Source organism: Neopsephotus bourkii, unplaced genomic scaffold (assembly GCF_033783945.1).
Source record: "Neopsephotus bourkii isolate Nb327-2 ecotype Australia unplaced genomic scaffold, CSIRO-AGI_Nbou_v1 NB_379, whole genome shotgun sequence".
In the NCBI taxonomy this organism is placed as follows: domain Eukaryota; kingdom Metazoa; phylum Chordata; class Aves; order Psittaciformes; family Psittacidae; genus Neopsephotus; species Neopsephotus bourkii.
The window spans coordinates 2,378,395-2,399,493 of record NW_026900884.1 but is presented as its reverse complement, the minus strand read 5'-3'; the positions used below and the strand labels follow the sequence as shown (position 1 = coordinate 2,399,493).

The 21,099-nt window shown below is 36.6% G+C and overlaps 1 protein-coding gene across 1 annotated transcript in view; it reads left to right on the top strand.

The window, feature by feature from the left end:
* ADGRA1 (adhesion G protein-coupled receptor A1) overlaps nt 1–21,099 on the top strand; it is a 46,655-nt gene that overhangs the window by 7,166 nt on the left and 18,390 nt on the right. Inside the window, exon 4 of the mRNA XM_061349037.1 lies at nt 2,932–3,077. Coding sequence (XP_061205021.1) covers nt 2,932–3,077 — 146 coding nt within the window. The remainder of the gene's footprint in view (nt 1–2,931; nt 3,078–21,099) is intronic.

Here is a 21,099-nt window from a genome sequence, read left to right as displayed (position 1 = left end):
TGTTCTGGTCATTACCATGGTAACTGCATGGTTTGGAGCTTAAGTTACTTCTAAGGTACTGAAATTTATTGAAAGACCACATACAGCATCTTCTCACTGTAAAAAGCATAATCTTCTATTCAGTAGGCTGGTGCTTTTTCCCAAAGATAAGAGTTCTAAGAACACAGGACATAGAAAAATTTAGCCCAAGGTAACTAAATTTTACCATATAACTGCAGTTATTAAACAGGTTTAGGTTCAATGCTGTCTTCAATGCATATGTCCTGGCAGTTCATTCTGTACCATTTCACCTGTCAGTGGAAAACCTTCTTATGAAAAAGGGTCATTACTTAAATATATTAAATCATAATCCTTTATTTTTAATGGGAAACTTGACTCATCCCCCACAATTTTATGTGAAATGCAAAATTCCTACTTAGAGTGAAAATAGTTTTAATTGAACACTGCATTATTTAATTTTCATCTATGTATTGGCTTCTTAGCCTTTACAGAGTTACAAATCCAGTAATAGCATATGCACAGATAAATTTATACACTGAACGTTTAGTGCATAAACCTAAGGTTTATATTTACTAACAATTAAGTGAGTTTACTGAACAGAACTATGTCCTGTTCCCTTTTCTGTTGAGCCTTGTCTTCCGCTTCCATGTCATGAGCTGGTATCTCATGTATCTCTAGCATAAAGCTCAGATGTCTTCCTAACTCAAGAGAGCTAGAAAGAGCTGGTCTCACTGAAAGGGCAAAAGAGCATGCAGCCGCAACCTGAGCTCAGCAATGAGGAAAATACATCTCCGTGGCATGACTGACATCAGTGCAGAGATATGGGGAAGGAAGAGGCAGCACATTTCTTTACCTATTATTATTAGTGGATGAATAAAAGTTCTAGTCCAGAAAGCATATTTTGTTATGGAAAATGAGAATCAAAATCACAAAGAAAGGGGTACCCTTTCCTGTGGAATTTCATATAACAATTCAGCTCAGCCTTGCAAATTCCACATTTTTGTTGTGTCATATATGTTGTATCTTCAGATTGCCACCATTGTCCTTCAAGTCGGTCAGTCAGGAGGAGGACCTCTATCATCAGGATATATCTTCTTCCTGTAAGCAAGAAATGTAAATGCATACTTTTTTGAGAGAGATGAAGTGCATTATTAAAGAATTAGTACAGAAGATAACACTTCTGTCTCTTGTCCATGTTTGTATAATTTGACTATATATCGGAAATATAGTACACTGTGAAGAAAAGTAAAGTGACTAAGGTGTGGCGTACAGTGATGGGTTCAGTTCAGTTCAGTTGCCTCCTTGAAAGTTCAATAAAATTGTTTTATATTATTTTTAGGAACCTCATTCACTTAGGTGGCTGATCATTTCTTTACATATGGCCATATACATTGTCCAAGTTTCATATGTAGGTGCCTTCTCACATGGGATTCATCCCTGCTGTTAATATTCTTATGGACTCTGGCATACTTGCATAGAATAATTACAGAATATATAGTGCAGTGTCATACTGAAATGAGAAAGAAGTTATTAACTGAATCTCTAGAATTTTTCCAGTTCTCTCTCATTTTCCTGCCTTTCTTTCTCCCCCTTTCTCCTTCCCTTCTTCTCCCTTCTCCCTTGCTCCTGTCACTCGCTCTCCCTCCTCCAGTTCATAGTCATATTCACTGTGTCCCTACAGAAATGCTTCAAGCTGCATATGAACTAAGTCCAGACAGCACTAGCCACTGAACTGGCAACGTCTGCCAGCTGATGGTACAAAGTTGTCTCATTCTCTTATTTCTGCTTCTGTTACCTCAAATGACAATAGTTATGAAGGCTTTATACTCCCTCGTCTAATGTGTCAGACAAGTCCCAGAGAAAATGACAAAGGGCTTTCTGGTGATGATATTTGCTGCTATCTTCAAGTTTTGTGCTATTTTACTAAATGTAAACAAAATCAATAATTTTTTTTTTCTTTACCCATCAATTATTTTAAGTTGTGCAAGAATGAACACTGGTTCAAATAAATCATTGTAACGGATTTGTGTTAGCTTTATTCATCAATTCTCTGTATTCCTTAAACATTTGTGTGCTTTTCAATTATAGCAGTATTTTACTTGTCACTGAAAAGTGTCAGGTTATTGCTTCAAAGGTAACCTCATTTTATATAATCAGATGGAGACTTAGCTGGAGTAATAAGGCATTGAAGATTGACTAAAATTCCAATTACTGTTTCCATAGTAATGACTGACAATTAATAATGTAATAAAGATGTTAGTATTTCAGAAGTGTTTATACTTTATTTTACTTTCAATGATAAACACATCTGTTTCTTGGAAACAAAATTGTAATAACACTATTGAGAGTTTGTATTTCCTTTTAAGGGAAGATGCCAAGGTCTGTCATTTAATTTTAAAAATTGTATGGCCACGTTTATAAATTCCTTAAAATATGTCTGAAAGTAATCTGGTTTTATGCAGATAGCACTGATCACAATACAAGAAGTCAAGCTTGGCTATATACAGCTGAGATATACAGCAGGATGTTCCTAAAACAATGAAGGAAATAGCAAGCAAAAATGCTGACCTCTCATTGATTCTAAAATTGCATTGTTATGATAAGCTAGCAAAGCTTACCACACAAACTTAGCTTTGCATCACTTTAAATTGAGGTGTAAAAAATTGTCATTAATCAGGTTCTTAGAAAATAAATGACTTTACAGTCTTATTTTCATAACATACCATTTGGTATCACAAATATTATCTATGATAGATTAAATAACAGGTTCCATCTGCTTATTGAAAGTGTTTTTCCTAGTTAGATATAACCTGACAGAAAGAAAATACTAATGTATTTATAAATTCAGTTAAAAAAAAGTATCATTCTTCTAAAATTTCTGGTTTACTGATTCATTTACTAACTTGTTTAACTGTCTACTCTTACTCTTAGGTTGGCATAGTACTACATTATTCTACACTCTCTACTATGCTATGGATTGGAGTAACTGCCAGGAATATTTATAAGCAAGTCACAAAAAAGCCTCAGCCATGCCAAAACAGTGACCAACCTTCCTATCCAAAGCAGCCGCTACTCAGGTATGGAATATTATCTTTTTCTTTTCTTTTAAATGTATTCCTAAAACTTATAAATTTTAAGCTTTCACTTTCATTTCTGTATTCTTTACTTTTTTTTTTCCAGACTATAAATAGGATCCATAAGGAGCTGAGTCATTTGGGTATATCTACAAATCTGAATATTTGTTGTATGCTCATAGTTAATTCTAGTCAGGAGATGCAGATATGCAGAACTGGTACTGGCCAGGTTTATATACCTTTATCTAAGCAGGAACAATTCAGATGTTTCTGTGGTTTCCTATGGAGGAAAAAATACTCCCTTGCTTCCATGTTAAGGCATTATTTAATCATCAGAAACTACTCTACAAGGATTCTCCCTTTGCCTTAATCTGTTCTTGTGTAACTCTTGCCCACACCTGTATTGATAACCTAATAACCTGATAGCAACCTCCCTCATTCCACATCAGGGATTTAATGCTATTACAGGAGTGAATGAAAGCCTGGACTCCCTGTCAGCTTTCTAGTTAGAACAGACTAGTAACATGTCTCTGACAGCATGGCAGGTTTAATGTAATAAGAATTTTAACCAGATGCCTATGAGATGCTGAAACTTGAAGCCAAAATGATCAGTCTGCATAGAAAAAAAAAACACCAAAACCCCAACTTGCCACAGAATAGAATTTCTAACCAAAGGCATGAGAAGATTGATTCATCTCTTTGACTGTAGCTATCAAAAAGTTAGGTATTAGCCATAGTTATATAGTGGCCCTGTATAGACTTTGGAGGGAGTCTGAGACAGAGAGGAACTTACAGAGAGCAATTCCTCCCATCTGTCTTACGTGTTTGTGTGAGGACAAGATGAATTGTTTTATGGAGGTGGCTCTCTTTTTCCCATAGATAGTGGAAAAACCTGAATGGTCTATTCAGACTAAAGACCTCAATTTTATAGTGAAGGACGGGAAATACAAATTCTAATTTTTACACCTTTGCTGTAAAAAATCCAGCTTAGTATGTTCTTTTAAACAGTCCTAGCTTAATTTATTTTGAACACAAAATGTTTATTAAGTATCATTTCTAGATGATTGTGTAAAGTCGTCACTTGTTAAAAGTCTATAGGAAGATGAATTGTGTTTTGCTGTCTGATTCCACTGAGTGAAATCTTTATTAACTTGATTAGTTTTCTGCTTTTTATAACATTTTCTTTTTAGAGATGAAATTGATAAAACTTAACATAGAATTTATACAGTGAAAAGCCATATTGAACAGTGGCTTTGTCAGGTGTAAGCAAGAGGATATACTTTCACTGAGACTACCTAACTTTGCTAATCCTTGATTTACTGTACCATCCACCACAGATGAGAATTCCACTGTTTTGGTTACTAGTTCATAGCAAAATGAATTACCAGTTTTCAAATGCTGCAACATGGCTGTTAAGGTAGAAAATTATTGCATCTTACGTGGACCTAGTATAGTGTATGCTCTTAAAATTCAAATCTTGTTTGGTTTGGAAAACAATAGACAATCAGGTTACAATAACGATTAATTAGAATCTTTGTTGTAATAGTCATGATGAGGTTCTCAGGCAGTAAAAATAAACAGTAGATATTTAACTTTAGCAATAAAAATTACAAACGACCTTTTAGCTGTAAGAGAATATTAGTATAGTCATTTAATAACGAAGTAAAATGAGTCTAAGTTATTTTTCTCACTTAGGGCACCATATGTCCTAGAGAAATGTCTAATATGATTTCATAAAGGTTAGTACTAGATTCAAAGTAATAAGGATCAATTTAATTCCATGTAGAAAATAGATGTACTATATGGAAAATTAAAAATTGCTTTAAGCAAGAAAATGATGAACCCATAATTAGTAATTGTTCTTTTTAGAATGATAATGATAATTTTTCTGACTCTTTTAATTTCCCTGGGTTTAATAAAATTTAAATCGAAATTATTCTGCATCATAATATTTCTAGAAAATCCATTTAAGTTGTGTACATTTCAGTGTAGCCATTTATAAGTAATTTTTTAGTTAGCGTTCTAGTATGTATAAGCTGATGCCAGTCTTTACACATACTGTGCCTCAGGTTCAGAGGAGATAACATCACAGTTTGTCCAGGTCTGGTTTGGGTGGAAGGAGTACTGATTTTTGTCTTCATTTGACACCACTAGATAGCTAAACAATATTAAATTTGTTCAAATGGAGGCTAAGTTAAGCTTTTTAATATGTCAGGACTACCAGTTCTACAAAGCATATTTCTGCATATGATCTCCAAGATGCTTTTAAAAAGAGGTACTGTGTCAGTAATTCAGGTCTGTAGACCTAGCTTGACGTGTTCAGGTTTTGTTGAACACAAATATGTGAATGCATTTGTTAAGAACTGTACACTTTGCTGTTCTCCTTTGGTCTTTTCCAGTAATAGATGTATATGATAGACTGGGTTTCCAGTTTGCATGAGTGTTTTTATATTCCTTCTATATGCGCTCCCTGTATGAGACATCTTTTGTGAGTCAGTAAGTGGGGACTACTGCCAAAAATCAATACACAAATCTATGACATGGAATTTATCAAAAAATTATAAAAATTCTCTCATCACATTTTTTTTTCATGGAACTTGATCCACTCTGAAAAGTAGTCAAAACAGAGGGAAAAAAAAAAAAAATCTTAAGGAAGAGCTTCCCTGTTAGTAAATAAGGACCTTTGCTTGTATCAGTTGCTTCAATTTCTCTGCCTACTTTCATATTTATTTATTTCTGTTCTAGATACAGTGATCAAGCAGTGTAATTTTACTGAAACTTGTTCTTCATGTTAATATGATTTTGAATATTGCCTCTTTTTAGTCATATATTATATGACACATCACATATAGATGATACACTATATATATTTTAGTATCTATATTATACACGATATATGTATTTTGTGTTAATTATAGAGTTAAAGCTCTCAGGGCCTACCACTTTGATAACTGGAATCAACTATAACAATTCTGACATTTTTCACTAGATGTGCCTGGATGCTAATGAGGTGGATCGAATTAATGCATCAGTGAATTCAACAGATAATGAAATTACTTCCTGTAAAATATACTCTCTGGTATTCTTAATAGAAATAAATAATTTTATCTGCTCATCCTCTGTGGACATTTGTTAAACCTGGCAGAGTTTGGCTTCTGACTCATCTGAAGTCAGATTCTGCCAGCCAGGACAAAGGGGCATGCAAGATTCAACTATTATTTGCAATGTACAAAACTTCTCACCAGCCCAAGCTGAAGAACAGGTAGAATTAGTTTTGTACCTGATACATGCATGCAGTTTTCATGTTGTGCCCTGTGCACATAGAGATTAGAGAGGAGTACAGAACAAGCAGAAAATGTTTCTGAGAGATACTGTTAAAATTATTTCCAGAAAGACAGAAAAATATAGACTTCTGTGATTTTTAATAAGATTACTGAGCATAACTGTACTATAAAAATTTAAAATAAAAAATAGATAAGCTACAAGCTTGGCCAGACATTAGTGTTAAGAAGACAGATAATTAAGGTAGCTTTCATCTCAGGGTTAGGTACAAATATGTTTCCTAATTTCCTTCATCCTCTTTTATTCAATGAACATCTTGCAAGGTAACTAATGTGGCAAACTTCAGATTAGAGAGTCCAATATCCTATATCTGTCATGAAGAAACATCAATATGCATAAATAAGGTTGCAAATGAACTGCAAAATGGATAACAGATGATGTCATTGTGTCTGCTGAACTTCATCTTGTTTATATACCTAATATATCTTGATAAGCTTTTTAAAAATTTCTTAATAAAGTTGTAGGGCTTCTAGAAAGAGTACCTCATGCAGTGCCTTAGAAAAATTGTATATCTAGCTGTCATAGCGGTTTAGGAATGGATTGTGTGTCCTTCCCTTTGTATTCAATGTACTAGCCTTAGTACTGTGGCTATTAAAAATGAATATTGAGAATTTTGGGAGATCATAACTCAGGCAAATTACATGAGTTTTTAGCAGCACATTCTGAGCACCTACAGTCAGTTATGCTGATTTCAGTTCCATTCTCTTATTGTTTTCAACCTTGAATAATTTTAATAGTGAAGTATAATTTTTAGAATAAGAAAGCTATTTGCATATTTCATATAATTTGAACTGTCTTATTTGTTTTATAGAAACTGCCCTTCAACTTGCACACAGAGCAGACCTAGAAATAGTAGGTGAGAATCAAAGTGGTTCACTTGAACCATAATACCTGCTAATGGATGTGTGCATGCAATATATGTGTGGGTGTGTCTGCTATTCTGTGTGAGCTTGTATATGGGCAAGTTTCTGAGCATCATCAATATACTTCCAGAGTACCAAATCATCATTCTTGGAGTGGAAACTCACATGACTGGAATATAGTCATGGAGGGCTATGTTCTTTTCAGGAAAAACAGGCCAGCCAGGCGGGGTGGTGGGGTTGCTCTTTATGTGCGAGAGCAGCTACAATGCGTTGAGTTCTGTCTGGGGACAGATGATGAGCGAGTTTAGAGTCTGTGGGTGAGAATTAAGGGGCAGGCTGGCAGGGGCGATACTGTTGTGGGTGTCTGTTACAGGCCACCGGATCAGGGTGAGGAAGTTGACAAGGCCTTCTACAGGCAGCTGAGAGCGGCCTCACGGTCACAGGCCGTGGTCGTTGTGGGGGATTTTAACTTCCCTGATGTTTGCTGGAAGGACTACTTGGCAACCCAGCCGCAGTCCAGGAGGTTCCTCCAGTGTAGGGATGATAACTTCCTCATGCAAATGGTGGATGAGCCAACCAGGAGAGGTGCGCTGCTGGATCTCATCCTCACTAACAAGGAGGGTCTGGCTGAAGGAGTGAAGGTTGAGGGCTGCCTTGGTTGCAGCGACCACGAGATGGTAGAATTCAGGATCTTGTGTGGTAGGGTCAGTAGAATAGCAAGTAGAATCGCAACCCTGGACTTTAGCAGGGCAAACTTTGGCCTCTTCAAGCGATTGCTAGGGGAAATCCCGTGGGCTAGGCTGCTTGAAGGTAAAGGGGCCCAAGATAGTTGGTTGACGTTCAAGGACTGCTTTTTCCGAGCTCAAGATCGGAGCATCCCGACACGTAGGAAGTCAAGGAAGAGGGTCAGGAGACCTGCGTGGCTAAATAGGGAATTGCTGGGTATGCTCAAGTGGAAGAGGAGAGTTTACAGGTCATGGAAGGAAGGGCTGGCCACTTGGGAAGAATATAAGGCTGCTGCTAGAGGATGTAGGAAAGCTGCTAGGATGACTAAGGCCTCCTTGGAATTAAAGCTGGCGAGAGGGGTCAAGGACAGCAGAAAGAGCTTTTTCAAATACATGGCAGGTAAAACTAACACCAGAGGCAATGTAGGCCCGCTGATGAACGGGACGGGTGCCCTGGTGACAGAAGATACAGAGATGGCAGAGTTACTTAATGCCTTCTTTGTCTCTGTCTACTCTGCCGGAGGCAGTCCTGAAGAGCCCTGTACCACTGAGACCTCAGATGAAGATAGGTCGACGGAGCGGTCTGCCTTAGTCGATGAGGAATGGGTTAAAGACCAGTTGAGCAATCTGGACATCCATAAATCCATGGGTCCAGATGGGATGCACCCGCGGGTGCTGAGGGAACTGGCGGAGGTCATTGCTAGACCGCTCTCCATCATCTTTACCAAGTCTTGGGAAACGGGAGAGGTGCCTGAGGACTGGAGGAAAGCAAATGTCACTCCTGTCTTCAAAAAGGGCAAGAAGGAGGACCCGGGTAACTATAGACCGGTTAGCCTCACCTCCATTCCTGGGAAAGTGATGGAACACCTTATCCTTGGTGCCATCTTAAGGCATATCAAGGATAAGAGGGTTATGAGGGGCAGTCAACATGGCTTCACCAAGGGGAAGTCATGCTTGACCAATCTCGTAGCCTTTTATGAGGAAATAACACGGTGGATGGATGATGGCAGAGCGGTGGATGTGGTCTACCTTGACTTCAGCAAAGTGTTTGACACGGTCTCCCACAGCATCCTTGCGGCTAAATTGAGGAAGTGTGGTCTGGATGATCGGGTAGTGAGGTGGACTGTGAACTGGCTGAAGGAGAGAAGCCAGAGAGTTGTAGTCTATGGGGCGGAGTCTAGTTGGAGGCCTGTATCTAGTGGAGTGCCTCAAGGGTCGGTACTGGGACCAGTATTATTTAATATATTCATCAACGATTTAGATGAGGGAATTGAGTGTACTATCAGCAAGTTTGCTGATGACACTAAGCTGGGAGGAGTGGCCGACACGCCAGAAGGCTGTGCTGCCATCCAGAGAGACCTGGACAGGCTGGAGAGTTGGGCGGGGAATAACTTGATGAAATATAACAAGGGAAAGTGTAGAGTCCTGCATCTGGGCAGGAACAACCCCAGGTTCCAGTATAGATTGGGGAACGACCTGTTAGAGAGCAGTGTAGGGGAGAGGGACCTGGGGGTCCTGGTGGACGACAGGGTGACCATGAGCCGACACTGTGCCCTTGTGGCCAAGAAGGCCAATGGCATCCTGGGTTGTATTAGAAGGGGGGTGGTTAGTAGGTCGAGAGAGGTCCTCCTTCCCCTCTACTCAGCCCTGGTGAGACCTCATCTGGAATATTGTGTCCAGTTCTGGGCCCCTCAGTTTAAGAAGGACAGGGACCTGCTGGAGAGAGTCCAGCGCAGGGCAACTAAGATGATTAAGGGAGTGGAGCATCTCCCTTATGAGGAAAGACTGAGGGAGCTGGGTCTCTATAGTTTGGAGAAGAGGAGATTGAGGGGTGACCTTATTAGTGTATATAAATATATAAAGGGGGAGTGTCACGAGGATGGAGCCAGGCTCTTCTCAGTGGCAAACAATGAAAGGACAAGGGGAAATGGGTACAAATTGGAACACAAGAGGTTCCACTTAAACCTGAGAAGAAACTTCTTCTCAGTGAGGGTGACGGAACACTGGAACAGGCTGCCCAGGGAGGTTGTGGAATCTCCTTCTTTGGAGACATTCAAAACCCGCCTGGACACGTTCCTGTGTAACCTTATCTAGGTGTTCCTGCTCCGGCAGGGGGATTGGACTAGATGATCTTTTGAGGTCCCTTCCAATCTCTAACATACTGTGATACTGTGATACTGTGAAACAACAGGGATCTTCTTTGTGGGCTGTGATTGTGATGTAGCAATAATAACCTACACTCTGATCACATGGATGTGCAAGATGATATAGTGCTCTAGTTGCATCCTCCCAGTCTGTGAATGTGGCAGCAGGTCTTCACAGTCATTCCTTGGCTCATTATTTCTCTCAGCTACCTGAACATTAATCAACAGTACCCAGCTAAACAGTAGCTAAGCACCTTTGTGACATTGAATTATGTTAAATTCCTTCACAGAAAAAAGGAGAAACCATGCTAAACTTGCAAATCAGGAAAACCCTCTCCTTTAGGTTGTGTCAGCCAATCCCATGATGACCCTCTTGCCCCTCTTGCCTTGCAGTGAGGAGATTTTGCAGACTTTCATTATACCAGAGGGGTCATGGCATCTGCTTAGTGCTTTGCTCACAGTGCTAACCCTTCTTGTTTCAGCATGAACATTTAGATGCTTGGTCTGAATTCTGACAAGCTTGAAAACAACTCGTGGGCACAAATGGGTCTACTGCTATGTACTGCTTCATTTGCCTAACTGCAGGTCCCAAGAAAGCCTGGCTGGAAGTGTTGTGACTTCCATCACAAATTGAGATGTGGCAATTTTTATTGAAGAAGTTACTAATAAAGCAGGTATTTCTTGAATTTTTGTTGCATACAACAATGTTCATCATCTTGAAAACTGGTATATGAAGGTAAAAACATTCCAGTTATTAAGACTAAAGACTTCTTATATTTAGATTTTTAAAGAATATTTATGTCCTTTATCAGAGAAAAACTCTAGAATAAAAAGAACTAATAGGTTCTAATATTACTGAGGTTGAAAGAGCCTTCAGAAAATGTTCCTTGTTACTCTCAGGATCTAGAAAATTTCCCCTATCAATTATAAAAAGTTGGCTGTAATTTATTGAAGTATAACACCAGTGTAATGGGATCAAAATTTGACCATGATAACAAATTCTCTATTAAATGTCAAGTTTGCCAAATATGTCATGTCATTTTCTTGGCCATGTTCTTTTTTGGATCTTGAGTGTGAATCATATGAAGCGAATTAATTTACATTCTGACAGACACAGACATTACTTGTCCCCTTGACACCAGCAGCTCTGAAATGCAGTTAAGTTCTAGTGCATTTTTCATTAGCACAGGCTCTCATTAATTCATGTCTTCTGGTATCAAACAGTGATTGAGAGGGAGAGAGAGAAAAAGAGGTCAGATGAAAGGCATCAGTTACAGTCCATTGTTTTCTTCTTTATGCCCTGAAATATTAATTCCTCTAATCTTGATCCATGGAATCCCATTTTTCCTTCCTGCAGCAAACATAACAAACCACCTCTATAAAGTTTAAATTTACATCTGATTATCCCAAGGGATTACCTGCCTATTCCTTAAAACCTCGCTGTAATTTGTATATGTTGAAATAAATGGGAAATGCCACAGGGCAGAACTCAGAAGCCCTGAGGAGATCTCTGTAGTTCACTCCTTAGTATTAGAATAGACAATTGTCATTGGGGAGTAAGTGAAAGTGATGTCTCCCTGCAAGTAAGGTCGTCACCAGTTTCATGAACCATAGTACAGTAAGTAAACAGTCTCACTGAAAATCTGCTATGTCATGCTCAAGGAAGTTGGCTCTAATTTAAATACTTGATTACATCCTTCACTTAGAGGACAGAATATTTTTATGTGGGCAGGGCCAGTCATCAGGAACTTTAACTAGTGTCTCCGAAATTATTATCAAGACTTCTTATTTTAGTTATTGGAAATCAAGTCTAGAAATTGTCATTTCCAATGTATATTTTAGACAATTTTCAAATTTTGCTGTAATTAGTTTGATTCATTATTGAAAAATGGAAGTTTTTTCAATCCTCATGTATTAGCAAGGCCACTTAAAGCCCCAATACCATAGGTTCCTAAAAAACCCATAGTGTGTAATACCTGCTTTCATACACATCTGCAAATCTCTATTCCCATGTTTCTTGTTTCAATAGTTGTGATATTTCACAGAAAAGAGAAAGGCTATATTGCTGAAATACCTTTTTTAAAATTTTTGCATTTGATAAAAATTGAACACAGGAGAAAGCCGTATTTTCCTTCCAGCTGCTGTTTTGGTTTTATTCACAAAAAAAAACTTACATTCAACATAAAAATAAACTAGTATAATATTATATTTGATATAAAAATAATCTAAGGATAAAATCAATTCCATAATTTTAGCTTGATTTAATTATAGAGCTCACATTTTGAACAATGCTGTATTCTGAAGCTAATTTTATTAACTGACATTCAAAGATGATACAACACAACTAATGATGTAACAGTACATCAGAAATACTGATCTTATCAGTCAGAATGTACTGTGTCATATCAGCCCACCAATTTAGGCAGGTTCTCAAAAAAAAACCCCAAACCCTGAAACAAACAAGCAAACAAAAGAGCTGTAGTGCTTAGCCAGAATGACGAGAAAGATTCTGCCACCTGAGGTACAACAGATAGAGATGACAAAAAAATATAAGCTTAAAAATAAAACAGGCAGTTTTAGTCTATTCATCATGAATGAAAAGGACTGCAGAACCTAAAGGTGCCTGGAAGTTGGTTCGATACTTTAGGGACATACTGATATTACAAGCTGCTTAATATGATCATTCTTAAAATGCTGATATACGGTCAAATGGAGTCATGGATTATAGCCAAAGTCATTTTATAGCTAGCTACCAAAGTAACTGAAAGATCTGCAGTGGAAAAGGGTATAAAATTGTGACAAGGGAAACATTTTCATAAATTTATTCTTATTCAATTTCAGCCTGAAGCTAAATGCATTTCCATCATATGGGGGGAAATTATCTTAGGTCAAAGAAAATGTTTAAATCAGCTTTCAATTAATTGTTCCACACAAGAACATTTTCAGTATATAAAAAAAATTGAAATACTAAGGAGATTCACAGTAGCAATATACTGTCAGTTGTACCCTGGGAAAGCTGTTGCACTTTGCATAGTCCATGTAAATATTCATTGCAGCTGGCACTGGATTACCCGTGTATGGTGTCATAGTGGGGAGGTATTTTCCTGGCTAATCTGAATAAACAGAAGTGATTAGAACTTCATCTCTCCACCTTCAAGGTGAATGACTGAATTACTGGGTTATTAAAATCAAGATGGTAACAGACCTACCTGCTTTATTTTTGTTCCACTTCATCTGGTTTGTAAATCAAGACTCAAACTGGAAGAATTTTAAAAGTTCGTTTTCATGTCATAATTGGCAAAGTTATTCTTCAAATCTGACCTGAATGCACTATCAAATGCTTTAAGTGAAAGATGCCTGGAACAGAGGTTCTTCCTTGGTTGTATCTCATTTCAAGTGAATGTTGCAATTAAACTAGAAATAGGATGTTGTTACCGCCATAACTTTATGACTTAAGGTACAGGTGAAATGCATATGATGTTGACATTTTCCAGAGCAAAAATCCAATAACACCAAATCTTTAGATGTCCAAGTAGAAGGTGAAGTTTTATCCTCTTTGTTTAAAGAACAGTGCTTGAGTTACTTAGTATATATGAAAAGAAATGGTTGATGGTTATTGCAAAAGAATCATATGTCAACTTGTTACTTGTAAATAAGCTATTAAACAGCATAGCAAGTAATGTGTTCAGACCTCCATGGTTCTAAAGCTATTGACAACCATAGCCAGAAAAGAAAATTACACCTGGGCATTTAATGAGGGAATTATGGTCTTGGAATTTAGAAATTTTAACTATGTGAGTTATGGCATTTGCAAGCTTGCAAAGTTATGAGCTTCAGGGTGTCTTATAATGATTGCTATGATATTTTCAAGTTTGAAAGGCTGTAACTGCAACATGCTGATCTGCAGAACTATATTAGGTTGAATTTACAGATGCTTTTATCATAAACTCCCATCTAGGTATTTCCTGGAAATTCAGAATTCTTGTTACACTATTCCTTGCCTCAACACTTTCTAGAATTTGAGCTAGTCATGTACATAATTGTACTGGATAAGTTAGAGGGTAGAGTAAGTTTGATAAAATGCTCCATGCTTTGATATGCTGCTCCAGGCAAAATGTAGAATGCTGATTGGAAATTTTACAAGTTCTAAAATCCTTGAAGATAATATATTCAAACTCCAGTGGGGGCTTTGTAGAAAACTTTATCAGATTTGAAAGAGCTAAATATTTTCTCAGATGATTCCTTGGTGTCATATAGATTAAAGCTTATTATACAAAAAAAGCTGTAAAGAGATATGTATAAGATAATTTGAGATGTGTTTATTGCCATGGTATGTCCAAAGAACTAAACATTCTCATCTGCATGAGGTAATATTCACCACAGTTACAGAAAAGGTTATCTGTGGATGACTTTACTCATTTATTATTAAGAAATTTTTAAAATGAAGCATTTGGTTTTTTTTAAATAAAGCCAGAGTCACATTAGATACTAATTTTCTCTTTACAAAAACTGGCATGTGAGAAAGCTGGATCTTAATCTTGTTACAGGACATCTCTCTTTTAAGTGGATGTTCATATACATATAGTTTAACTGTGATGAAAACGGTAATGTTGCAAGAAAACTTGAGACGTGAACTATGTTGTACAGACTGATAAACTACAATGTCATAGAAACTAGAGTAATGCAGGCAACCAACTAGTGTACTATAGAATTATTCCGTAATGATGACTTTAAATGCATGATTGTAGCATTTCAGAATATTCTTTTTAATAATTAATGGGAAAATTAAAGAAAATAAAAATATATTCCTTGGACAAACAAGACTGGTGAAATCTACAGATACACATATTACACTGAATATGCTGAAGCATATTTAAATATAACTGTTGTAAATTCAGCTTCAAACCCAACTTGTGTGCACACATCATGCTAAATATGTGTGATAATCTCTATTTTATGCCTGTTTGGAAGAAAGGCTTAAAAGTTTTGGGAGGAAAAGTTGCATTAGATTAATTCACTTTGGTTTGAGTTGAAACTATGAAAAAACACATATATACTTCCTTAGATCACCTTGTCCTTGTGCATTCTAAATTGTTGAAGTCCTTTACTGGAAATGTGGATGATTCCTTTCTTTTCAATATAGTTATCCTTAAAAATTCCAATTGAGAAGACATTAGAGAAAATCATACTTACAATTTTAAGGTAAGAATGTTTAAAGTTAGCATCCTCCTAGATCAATTACTTCAAATTACCTACTGTGGAGTTCCTACCCCCCTCTACTCTGCTCTCGTGAGACCTCACTTGGACTCTTGTGTGCAGTTCTGGTGTCCTCAACATAAAAAGGACATGGAACTGTTGGAATAAGTCCAGAGGAGGGCCACGAGGATGATCAGGGGACTGGAGCACCTCCTGTATGAAGACAGGCTGAGAGAGTTGGGGCTGTTCAGCCTGGAGAAGAGAAGGGTGTGTGGGGACCTCATAGCAGCCTTCCAGTATCTGAAGGGGGCCTATAGGGATGCTGGGGAGGGACTCTTCATTAGGGACTATAGTGACAGGACAATGGTTAATGGGTTCAGACTTAAACAGGAAAGTTTAGATTGGATATAAGGAGGAAGTTCTTTATGTAAGGGTGGTGAGGCACTGGAATGGGTCGCTCCGGGAAGTTGTGAATGCTCCATCCCTGGCAATGTTCAAGGGCACGTTGGACAGAGCCTTGGGTAAGATGGTTTAATGTGAGGTGCCCCTGCCCATGGCAGAGGGGTTGGAACTAGATGATCTTAAGGTCTTTTCCAGTCCTAGCTATTCTATGATTCTAAGTTAGATAAAAAAAAATTGTTACATATTTTAATAGTTCTTGTCTATCTTCTGTGATTTCTGTTTAAACCTTATTCCTGATACTTCTTAATGGGACGGTAAATCACATCCCTGGTGGTGAGGCACATCCCTTTAAGAGGTTCCACATTTGAAAGGATGGGAAATGAAAAAAAGTATACCTGTCAGTACCATCAGAAAAATACTGGTATTTCCTGTTCTGTTTAGAGCTTGACTTTCTGGACTCATATGATTTTGTTTGAAACCCTTATCCTAAACTTTTTACACAAAAGTTTTAACTCCTTATTTGCAATGGTAGTTGTAAACAAGGAAAAAGTAAGAATACGTGAACTGAAATCAGTTGAAAGTTGTGGACCCTAACTGCTAGTTAGGAGTGTTAATAACATTCATGTGAGGTTTAAAATGCATTAGTAAAAATATTTGCTGAAATTATCAATGACAGGACAATAAATAAGTTTAGGTTGCAGTAAGGCGTAAATAGGTTGATATTAGAAAAAGATTATAAACTATGAGATGAGCTGACATGTAAAATGAGTTACCTAGGAGGCTGTGGAAACTGTCATAAGCAATTTGTTAACACACATTAGATAAAGCCAAGTCAGTTATGATAGGTTTTTAATGTGACCCTGCCTCAGAGCTTTTGAATGGATTGGATGACCTCTTGATGTTCATTCCCACCCTACAATTCCCTTATTCTTAAAAGAAGCATTTTTTTTAACAGTATTCTCGTTCTTCAAACATTTATTTACTGCTGAATTCCTACAGTCTTGTTGGTCTTGCAAGAAATTTTTGTGTTTCATTATGCAAGCAAATTCTGACAGATGACACTTTGAAACTAATGTGTTCCAAATATGCCTTCAGTATTCGGAAATGTTATGAGTCTTGTAGAAACTGGCTGCTGATCCTCCAGGTATTTTTATTCAGGTACCATGTTACTATATAAAACGTAACAAAAAATTAGGCCAGCTTCTGCTCTGAAACATCCACACTGACAACAGGTTTTCACTGAATCACTCGGAGTTACACATAATTAATCACAGGAAGATTTTTATTCATAGATGGAAATTATTGCTTACTGCTACTTACAAATAAAATTCAGTAAATTCCCAGGAATTTTAATGACACAGATTAAAATAATTTAAATATTTAATATTTAATCTTAGAAAGTAGAATGTTCAGATTAAACTTTGTGCCTATGCAGATTGAGTACTCAGATACTGAGGTGATGTCATTATTGTTGGATCACACAATATTCAGGGAATAATTCAAGATTTTAACAGTTTATCTGAAAGTGAACATTGGCTTGGGTTTTCTGTGAAAGAAAACCTGAGCCCACAAAATACCTGACTTATTTATCTATTGATTATGAAAGGTACCTAGTTATTATCTATTGATTATGAGGTAGGAAAGCTATGATTTGTGTTTGCTTCTCAGTATGTATAAGCAATGCCAAGAAATATGGGATTTCAGATATTTTCCTTCAAATCTTCTATGCGATTTTTGTGGAAAATGTATGAAAGCATGAAATGTAAGAAGTAGTTCCCTGTTCAATATGCTTTGACTGGTAGCTATGCTTACTACAAGTAGTTGCATCAGTTGATATAAGTAGTTCACCAACAACATTTTCCGCAAATGTATGCCTATAATTCTCTGATCAGATAATTTCTTCAGATATATTTATTGTCTTAGTTTATCTGCTAGTCTTTTACTTTTGTGGTCATTCGTTTTATAGGTTGATTATAGAAGGTCCTTGAATTTGTGATATTTGCTAACTATGTGACTCATGGGTGGTCAGTCATAGGATCTTGCTTTTTCTTCATATTAGACGAATTTACAGACATCTCCAGAACAAAACTACACATACAGGCAGAGTTCATTTCCAAAAAATATTTATGCATGCTATTTTGGAATTGGATTCCTGGGATTCCTAATGTCAGTAAAGCTTGTTTGCATGAATCAAAAAGATAAGGAACAGGAATAATGGGCAAATTATTACCACTGTTGTTTTCAGAATAGCTACCCTATGCTGATTATAATTCATATGTAAGACATTTTGGACTATTTAGTGTGGCATAACATATTCTTGTTATTTTCTCATACAAGAATGACATTAAACTTGTCTACTCATACAGACTTTTACCCTTCTATTGAATAAGCAAACAATTATCTATATTCCCTCTTCATGCATTTAAGATGTTTTTTTCCAACTAAAGACAAAAATTTCTGTGGTTGTGGCATTGCCAAATCTGATAACAATTATCATAGCAAAGCTAGGCAGCCTGTTGACCTGGAAAGTTGAGCATGAGATGTTCTTATGGTTTTGTGAAGATGGCAAACTGCTAGTCATTCCTTTTCAGATCTCATTTTTCTGCATTGCTAACACAGTAACATTCTGGAAATAGCATGTAATTTCTATCTTTTAATTAATGTTTCTCAATTATTATTTATAAAGATAACTCTCCTCTATCTCTGCTTGTCCTTTTCTTTCAGTGTTTCATGATCACTTCTGGCTGAGTGCTCCAAGAAACACTGTGATTTTTTCAGAAACCTACTCTTTGACCTTTTTATATATGATGGAAGAGCTTGTTTTTGCTTCTGGTTAAAGTCTGGGATAGGGATCACCAAAAATAGATTTCTGTGTATGTCAGTTTTTAAACAACAGGAAAAAGCAAATGTTCATGCCATCACCATATATATAATATTTTCCATAGCTCAACTTAGTTAGATTAAAACTGACAACAGCAAAAAACCTCAGTATTAAAACTGAAATCCAAGATTGATACTCATGGACTCATGCAATTGTACCTTTGTTTCTTACTTTTCAATAGGGTGAATTAAGGAAAAAATGTCAACCTGAATTTTTATCAACAAATCTGAATCGCCATGGAGTCAAGTTATTAATTAAATACAGTTTTTCTATAAATTAATAGCAGAGTAATCCATAATCATTCTTTTATGCATAGTATTAAAAGAGAAGGCTTTTTGGTGCTCCGGATGAGCATATTGAATTACATCCAATGGAAAGTGAAGGAAAAGGTGTTCCAGAAAACCAAAAGTCTAAAACCAAGAGGGAAAGTTACTTCCATCATGCTTTCATGCTTCACTGCTGCTTGTTACATTTAGTAAGACTTACTTAGCAAGTTTTTAAGTTCTTTGCTACCTGGATCTCTGATAAATTGGAGGTTGTAGAAGTGGATAACATTGCATAAATCCTAATACAAGTTTTTCTTTGTGAAACCAAAAGTAGGCTTTTCCATTATTGCAAGCTGTAAGGATGAAATTTCACTAAGATTCTTTAAAGTACAGATTAATTTCTGCAAAAGAAGAATGCACTTGTTTAATACAAAATCATGCAAGTCTGCATCTCACTCACATGGAGCTTGATGGACATGCAACTTACCTGATACAGTAATAGATTTTATACATAGCATAATATTTTCCTTTGTTGCAACTGTTCTTGGCTGTATTCAGAGCTGTAGGCATTGTTGATGTCATGAGAAATGGGTGTCTTTCTGACCTCAGTCATGTCCCGGCTCAGTTACATTTTAATAATGCACTGTACTCTTCTAAAGAAGTCTGTCTGCAGACAGATATTCTTCTAACTACAGGAATTTTCAAGCTGTGCTCACTTACCTATGAATCAAGTTTACTCTGAGTAGTGCATATGTTTCAATTTACAGAATGTTATAAACTAGAAGAGCAGTAGGTTTAAAGAACCCTTCTCTCGTCATTGACAGCTAGTGTGGACAGACTCTCTTATGATTGAAAAGATAACAGTGAATAATAAGTTAATCACAGAATCATAAAAATAGTAAGTTTGGAGGAAACATCTGTAACTCATCCAGTGTAACTCTCTACTCAACAATCCAACTTAAAAGTTAGCTCAGGCCCTCATCTAGTTTTTAAGATCTCCAGGGATCTTATTTCTTCCTCCCATCCTAGTTCTGTTTCCTTTTAGCTTTCATCTTGAATGGACCAAAAACATGAAATGTATGGGCTGTAGCCTAGGCTGTTAATTATTGTTCTAGAAAAACATCCAAATATATTGATCATTGCTACATGGGTTTAAAATTATTTCATCCAGCTAATAGTTACCCCCCCCAAAAAAAAAAAAAAAAAAAAGGCAGTTTTCTTTCAAAACAGCAAAACTGAGGGATATACTACAGTGCTGAAATATATGAAAATGAAGCTGTCATTACTAAGGATTCCTAAGTGAAAAATGACAGGAAGTAATAAAATGTGCTTTAAAAAAAACAGTGGAATACCATTAAATTACCCAGGAGAGCAGTTATTCACAATTAATCAAATTAATAGGTTTTGTATTCCTTTTTTTTTCTGTATGAATCCATTGAGATGTAAGTAGTGGTTGTGTATGCTATAGATACATGTTCCAAATGTGGCCAGCTGTAAAATTGTATTATTATTAATGGGAGATGACAACATTTTCATATGTCTTCTTATTCTGAAAAGGAAATCAAAGTCAATATTTACAAGTGATTAGGTAATAGATATTCAGGAAAATACCTAGTTGGAAAAAATTTTGACGTTTCATCTTAATAGTTTGTGGGTTTTACCTGAGCTATATTTTGCAGCTTCACATTTTGGATTTCTGGTGCATAAATTTTCTGCAACTCTGGTCTTTGTGGAGTGCAACCGAACTCTTGAGTCAGGCACTCTATTCTGTTCGGCTGCTCCTTGTAGGACCAGAGGTATTTTTTCTCAGCAAGTGTTTGTGAACGAAGACAATATGAGGACAGAAATACAAAAAAAGGAAAAGCCCCACATTTAACTTGTGCAGACATCTTACACATAATACTTTTTTTTTTTTTTTGATTGAAAAATTTAAGCCATGCAGTCTTGGGAAATAAAACAAAAATGTAGTACCTGCAGGATCATTATGCCAAGTCATTTAGGGTGTATCTTAGGATGTTACCATCTATGCCTTTCACTGATTTCACCTGAAAGTGTTTCTTTATGTTTTATTTTACAATTGAAAGCAGTATCCTTTGTGAATGAAAAACATGTCTTTGATGTTGAGGGTTTTGAGTTTTTTTTTAATTTCCAGGGATGCCCCTTCTTAATTCATGACGTGTGGCAAATCCTAAAAATACTGGAACTA